Here is a 7935-nt window from a genome sequence, read left to right on the forward strand (position 1 = left end):
AAAACATTGTGTTCTATGTGCTGTTAATGTAATGTATGTTTAAATGTGCACTGTCTAAATGTTGTGAGATTTTGTGTTTTACTTATAGGTTTTTGCCTAAAAAAATAAAAATTGAGTAAGAACTCAGGCCAACAGTTTGTTTTTATCTTGGTTGTACCCTGCAACATATATATTCGTACGTAATTACAAATATCAAAATCATGGATATATTTTCTCCGTAATTCTGTATATACAGGACAAACTAATATAAAATGGTATTCATCTTCAACATTATTCACACAAATATTACATCTATTAGCTGTGTTTGTATTAGAATATCTACCCGTTTCTATGGATGAAAGGTGCGAGGATAAACACATTTTGGATATACACTTTTGCAACTTCACAAGAATTGATTTTCTAAGATAACATTGAAGATATAAACCACCAATTAGATATTTGTAAATTGAACATTTTCTTGAATTTTCGATCTTTGAAAAAATATCTTTCTTAGCTTGATCAAAAATTCTCTCTTGTACAGTTGGAAGCAATAATAGCATATGCTTATTAATTTTTCGATTCATCCAAATGTCATTGAATCCAAAATCTATTAAAATTTTCTTAACACCAAGAGCCTAATTTTTACATTTGTATTTTTTACAATTAATATACATATACATACGGGGTCATTGCTCCATCTTTTTGAAGACTAAATATTATATGTGTTTATTTTTTCTATAAGTATTAGGTTATAAAAAAAGAGTCCACCCACACACATTGAAAGTTTACCAAATTCGATTATAAAATTGTCAATTTTGACTGTTTTCATTTTTACATTCCAATATTTCAAATAATTCAAAAGTTCGTATGTGTCATTTACAACCTATGGTAAATGCATACTTTAAAACTAATTGACGAATTCTAATTCTTTTTGGAAGTGATCTTATTTTTGTCTGCCCTATCCACCCACTCGTTGGCATTTTTCTCCCGTTTAATAATTGCTATAATGGAATTTCAAATTCCATTGGTATGAAAAAGGAGGATGTGACCTAGAAATGACCTTGTCACCAAAAAAAAACAAAACAAAAAAAAACCCAACAAAAAACACACGACAACAAAGAAACGAAGAACCGCTTCACCCACTTTTCTGTGTGTCAAAGGAATATGTGCATTCTATTGTCATTGCAGACAAAATACAACATATCAATGCGTACAATGAAAATGAGCAGAAACGAAGCGAACACGCCGATAATTGACTGTAGTTTAATTTCTAAGTTTCTGAATACGCGGGTGGTGGTGAATTGGGTAAGGACTGTGGCCGGGTGGTGATGTGTGGTGGCGTCCCTGGATACAAGGATTGGTACGGGGGCGGACCCTGAATATGAACTGGAGAACTGCCTGGGCTTAATGGATCTGGAACGAAAACAAACTGCCTGGTTATCAAAGTTTATGCTTATTGTCTGTACGCTTACCTATGCCTATAGATAATATACTGGTAACACCTGTTAACTACCAAAAACTTTCGAATTTTTTCTTGAAGAATGGCACAAAAAGAGGGTTGGTATGGCAAACAATTATTCTTTACATGTATTTACGTGCGTAGAAGTCTACGCAAATTATGTAAGGTCTAACATAGGTATGCATGATATATATATATATATATATATATATATATATATATATAATTCAAATTCTTTGATCCACTCACGTAGTTCTCTGTAAGTTAGCGAGTATGTGGGCGGATCTAACATTTAATTTTCATTAGACTGTATTTGTGTACTCACTACTATTGCTGATAAACACTGTGGTGGAGGTAGGACTAACATTATTGTCAGTGTGGCTCACCAGGCGACTACCGCCACTTTTGGATTTACAGCAAAATATGACGATACAAATTCCCGTGGCTACAATAATTCCCAAGGTGAACAGAATCCCAAGTACGATCCCAGCAACTGTGGTTTCATTGCTGAAATACGTGATTCATCCAAACTAGATAATCTTACAAATGTACATACGAGAAAAACATTGCGACAGTAATATATAAATATACACATCAAATGATTGTATAATAATTTGAAACATCGAAACCGGCTACCAGGACTTACCAATCGATATCTGGTCCGCCATTTTTATACATGTATACAGGTAGATTGCAAGACCTAGTGGAAAATGATTCGAGATGCGGGTTTTCTCTAGTCGACCACAAAAACCAGTGGTATCAATTTTGTAATTTACAATTTACTTCTAGTCTGATGTTGAAAAAAAATCAACTGTCATATTCAACTTGAAGGCACGTGCAAGTACATGTAAACACAACTTTCTACTTTTTTCTAGTTTGTCGATTTCAGCCACTAAGAAAGCTTACAATTATTTAGTCACATGATCATTAAATTTATATTTGATCAACATAATATACATGTATACATCTTGGTAGCTTGATTTAGGCAAGTCATAAAGTGACTCATATATGGATTTAGTTCTTATTCTGCATCTGAAGTAGAATTAGTGCTCTAGTATGTATCTACATGTATCTACATTGCTCCTGGCGTGGATTGCTTAATGAACACATGCACCAAGACTTTTAACTAAGTCACATGTAGCTCATACCCAGCATCTATAACCTCCTGAAATCTAGCATACACCGGATTCCGTGCTAGATGCCTACATACATAGATACTGTACATCCTTATCCCATTACAGCTAGTCTAACTCATCGTCGCTAGCCATGCTTAATGGGTCCTGGAGTACCAACCCTACCTCAAATGACGTAGTGTAAACAGAGACGATAGGCGTGGCTTGCGACATTGATGTAGTGTAATCGGAGACAATAGGCGCGGCTTGCGATATTGACTAGTAATTGCCGTGGCTTGCGACATTGACGTAGTGTAAACGGATACGATAGGCGTGGCTTGCGATATTGACGTAGTGTAATCGGAGGCAATAGGCGTGGCTTGCGACATTGACGTAGTGTAATAGAGACTATAGGCGTGGCTTGCGACATTGGCGTAGTGTAATCGGAGACAATAGGCATTACTTGCAACATTGACATTGTGTAAACAGAGACAATAGGCGTGGCTTGCGAAATTGACATTGTGTAAACAGAGACAATAGGCGTGTCTTGCGACATTGATGTTGTGTAAACAGAGGGGGTTTATAGAACGGAGTCTAACAACGAGGCGTCGCCGTCAGGTGTATAGTAAAAGTTCTCACTTTGACTTGGGTGATGCACCACCAGGCTAATGGACATTGATCACGTGATTACATAGAAACTTACTCTAAAGCAGTGGTGTTGGAGTTGGAATGTGATAAATGGTGACTGGATTCCACAGATGTACCTAGAATGAAATATTAATATGATAATCCACAGGTGTAACTAGAATGAAATATTAATGGGATAATCCACAGGTGTGTCTAGAATGAAGTATTAATATGATAATCCACAGGTGTATCTAGAATGAAATATTAATATGATAATCCACAGGTGTGTCTAGAATGAAATATTAATATGATAATCCACAGGTGTATCTAGAATGAAGTGTTAATGGGATAATCCACAGGTGTACCTAGAATGAAATATTAATATGATAATCCACAGGTGTATCTAGAATGAAGTATTAATGTGATAATCCACAGGTGTATCTAGAATGAAGTGTTAATGGGATAATCCACAGGTGTACCTAGAATGAAATATTAATATGATAATCCACAGGTGTATCTAGAATGAAGTGTTAATGTGATAATCCACAGGTGTATCTAGAATGAAGTATTAATGTGATAATCCACAGGTGTATCTAGAATGAAGTGTTAATGGGATAATCCACAAGTGTACCTAAAATGAAATATTAATATGATAATCCACAGGTGTATCTAGAATGAAGTATTAATGTGATAATCCACAGGTGTGTCTAGAATGAAGTATTAATGTGATAATCCATAAGTGTACCTAGAATGAAGTATTAATGTGATAATCCACAGGTGTACCTAGAATGAAGTATTAATGTAACAATCCATAGGTGTATCTAGAATGAAGTGTTAATGTGATAATCCACAGGTGTAACTAGAATGAAATATTAATGTGATAATCCATAGGTGTACCTAGAATGAAGTATTAATGGGATAATCCACAGGTGTATCTAGAATGAAATATTAATATGATAATCCACAGGTGTGTCTAGAATGAAATATTAATATGATAATCCACAGGTGTATCTAGAATGAAGTATTAATGTGATAATCCACAGGTGTATCTAGAATGAAGTGTTAATGGGATAATCCACAGGTGTACCTAGAATGAAATATTAATATGATAATCCACAGGTGTATCTAGAATGAAATATTAATGTGATAATCCATAGGTGTACCTAGAATGAAGTATTAATATGATAATCCACAGGTGTATCTAGAATGAAGTGTTAATGGGATAATCCACAGGTGTACCTAGAATGAAATATTAATATGATAATCCACAGGTGTATCTAGAATGAAGTGTTAATGTGATAATCCACAGGTGTGTCTAGAATGAAGTATTAATGGGATAATCCACAGGTGTATCTAGATTGAAGTATAAATGTGATAATCCACAGGTGTAACTAGAATGAAATATTAATATGATAATCCACAAGTGTATCTAGAATGAAGTATTAATGGGATAATCCACAGGTGTGTCTAGAATGAAGTGTTAATGGGATAATCCACAGGTGTACCTAGAATGAAATATTAATATGATAATCCACAGGTGTATCTAGAATGAAGTGTTAATGTGATAATCCACAGGTGTAACTAGAATGAAATATTAATGTGATAATCCATAGGTGTACCTAGAATGAAGTATTAATGGGATAATCCACAGGTGTACCTAGAATGAAATATTAATATGATAATCCACAGGTGTGTCTAGAATGAAATATTAATATGATAATCCACAGGTGTATCTAGAATGAAGTATTAATGTGATAATCCACAGGTGTATCTAGAATGAAGTGTTAATGGGATAATCCACAGGTGTACCTAGAATGAAATATTAATATGATAATCCACAGGTGTATCTAGAATGAAATATTAATGTGATAATCCATAGGTGTACCTAGAATGAAGTATTAATATGATAATCCACAGGTGTATCTAGAATGAAGTGTTAATGGGATAATCCACAGGTGTACCTAGAATGAAATATTAATATGATAATCCACAGATGTATCTAGAATGAAGTGTTAATGTGATAATCCACAGGTGTGTCTAGAATGAAGTATTAATGGGATAATCCACAGGTGTATCTAGATTGAAGTATAAATGTGATAATCCACAGGTGTAACTAGAATGAAATATTAATATGATAATCCACAAGTGTATCTAGAATGAAGTATTAATGGGATAATCCACAGGTGTGTCTAGAATGAAGTGTTAATGGGATAATCCACAGGTGTACCTAGAATGAAATATTAATATGATAATCCACAGGTGTATCTAGAATGAAGTGTTAATGTGATAATCCACAGGTGTGTCTAGAATGAAGTATTAATGGGATAATCCACAGGTATAACTAGAATGAAGTATTAATGTGACAATCCACAGATGTAACTAGAATGAAGTATTAATGTGATAATCCACAGGTGTAACTAGAATGAAGTATTAATGTGATAATCCACAGGTGTAACTAGAATGAAGTATTAATGTGATAATCCACAGGTGTGTCTAGAATGAAGTATTAATGGGATAATCCATAAGTGTACCTAGAATGAAATATTAATATGATAATCCACAGGTGTGTCTAGAATGAAGTATTAATGTGATAATCCATAAGTGTACCTAGAATGAAGTATCAATGTGATAATCCACAGGTGTACCTAGAATGAAATATTAATATGATAATCCACAGGTGTATCTAGAATGAAGTGTTAATGTGATAATCCACAGGTGTACCTAGAATGAAGTATTAATATGATAATCCACAGGTGTATCTAGAATGAAGTATTAATGTGACAATCCACAGATGTACCTAGAATGAAATATTGATATGATAATCCACAGGTGTATCTAGAATGAAGTATTAATGTGACAATCCACAGATGTACCTAGAATGAAATATTGATATAATAATCCACAGGTGTATCTAGAATGAAGTATTAATGTGATAATCCACAGGTGTGTCTAGAATGAAGTATTAATGTGATAATCCATAGGTGTACCTAGAATGAAGTATTAATGGGATAATCCACAGGTGTGTCTAGAATGAAGTATTAATGGGATAATCCACAGGTGTGTCTAGAATGAAGTATTAATGTGATAATCCATAGGTATACCTAGAATGAAGTATTAATGGGATAATCCACAGGTGTGTCTAGAATGAAGTATTAATGGGATAATCCACAGGTGTGTCTAGAATGAAGTATTAATGTGATAATCCACAGGTGTACCTAGAATGAAGTATTAATGGGATAATCCACAGGTGTGTCTAGAATGAAGTATTAATATGATAATCCACAGGTGTAACTAGAATGAAATATTAATATGATAATCCACAGGTGTATCTAGAATGAAGTATAAATGTGATAATCCACAGGTGTACCTAGAATATTTAGTATTAATGCTAAATATGATGTTAATGACACATTATTTGGGGATTTCAATAGCTGTATGAATCATATTTACATGTATCATTATAAAATCTGTGACGTGAATCGAAAAATTTATACGCTTTCATGACAATTAACAGCAATGGCTCGTCAGATAAAAAAAAGTTCCAACAGACAGACAGGTACATGTAACTCGTGTAAGTAATAGAATGCAGCTATTTATGAATTGCAGAAGGATTCCTCAATACAATTTACATATACCGTTACGATTTCTGCTTTGAAACTTTCGAATTATTGTGGAATACAGACAAGATGTCTAATCTAATCGTCATGTACAAATGTACACTAGGTAATTTGTGAATTTTCAATTCTAAATTCATAAAGGGTAGATAGGCGAATTTCTCTGTTACTTTGTCTCTGCTAAAATACTGGCTACATATCCGATTCCCCAGGCACGTACACGTGGAGGAGGAGGGGGGGAGGGTGTGGGGGGGGGGGGGTGGGGGGGGTGGACCCGGAGATCCGAAAGTAACGTTGGTAGTTGGCTTCTAAAAAACACTGACAACCAACACAAAACAACGGTGTTTAGCCAAAATCCTTTCAAGGGAGTGGGGGTAAAAGTGAAATTTTCCGCAAGGACTTCCTCACAATTTTTGCCCCAATAATTCCTGTTTTAAAATAACGTTCAAGCTCACTTTCATCTCATCTACCACTACTTTCATAAAGAAGAGGGAGGGGGCAGACACCGAATATATCTTATATTGGCATAACAAACTAACAAATAACGGTCATTATCAAAATAGTGGGTGGGGTGAGAGGGGCTTATCCTACCTGTCTGCCTTCTTAGAAGAGGAAATACGCACAGAGACAGTGAGCACACTAGAAACATACCTTGTAAAATTATCACAGAACCTAAAAGTACCCGGACCTCGAAGTCCATGTTATGTAGTCGAGTTATCGCAGACTTTCAGTAAGTCCAAAACACATGGCTAGTTGTCTGAAGCAAGGTGTGATGTAATCAGTTTAAAAAACTTTGTGAACAATATTCGTTATGAAAGAGGTAGTCGGGGTTTTAAATCTAACCATGTCTGCGGATTAACAGAAGTCAGTAAGTCACCCAGTGTAATGTGGTAATGGCTATCCCTATCCAGGGAAATACATGGATAGAAAAAGATGGAAAAGAATTATGGCAACGTACGACAAAAACAACCTCAAATCAAAATGTATTTTTGTACCCTCGCCTCGAACAATATGTAACATTACGACCCCAAATATATAATAAATCTTATTATTTCTGCATTGTGTGACGTCCGCTCTTATATACAAGCCTCTTTACTAAATCATTCACTTCATTTCACCTCACCATTAAACTGAGTTCTCTCAT

The 7935-nt window shown here is 34.7% G+C and overlaps 1 protein-coding gene across 1 annotated transcript; it reads right to left on the bottom strand.

Annotated features, from left to right (window-relative positions):
- Positions 1-1231: 1231 nt before the first annotated feature.
- LOC125656587 (cysteine and tyrosine-rich protein 1-like) lies at positions 1232-7491 on the bottom strand. Its single transcript, XM_048887192.2, has 5 exons — positions 7443-7491; positions 3254-3314; positions 2587-2640; positions 1764-1945; positions 1232-1392 (listed from the first exon to the last, which is right to left on the bottom strand). The coding sequence occupies exons 1-5, from the start codon at positions 7489-7491 to the stop codon at positions 1250-1252; spliced, it is 489 nt and encodes a 162-aa protein (XP_048743149.1). The 3' UTR covers positions 1232-1249.
- Positions 7492-7935: the final 444 nt, after the last annotated feature.

This window comes from Ostrea edulis, chromosome 7 (assembly GCF_947568905.1).
Source record: "Ostrea edulis chromosome 7, xbOstEdul1.1, whole genome shotgun sequence".
Classification (NCBI taxonomy): domain Eukaryota; kingdom Metazoa; phylum Mollusca; class Bivalvia; order Ostreida; family Ostreidae; genus Ostrea; species Ostrea edulis.

Coding starts and splice junctions, on each gene's coding strand:
- LOC125656587 (XM_048887192.2), bottom strand. CDS start 7,491: ATGGACTTCGAGGTCCGGGTACTTTTAGGTTCTGTGATAATTTTACAA. Junction 3,315..7,442: donor TTCTGTGATAATTTTACAAG/GTATGTTTCTAG, acceptor ATTTCATTCTAG/GTACATCTGTGGAATCCAGT. Junction 2,641..3,253: donor TCCAACACCACTGCTTTAGA/GTAAGTTTCTAT, acceptor CTATGTATGTAG/GCATCTAGCACGGAATCCGG.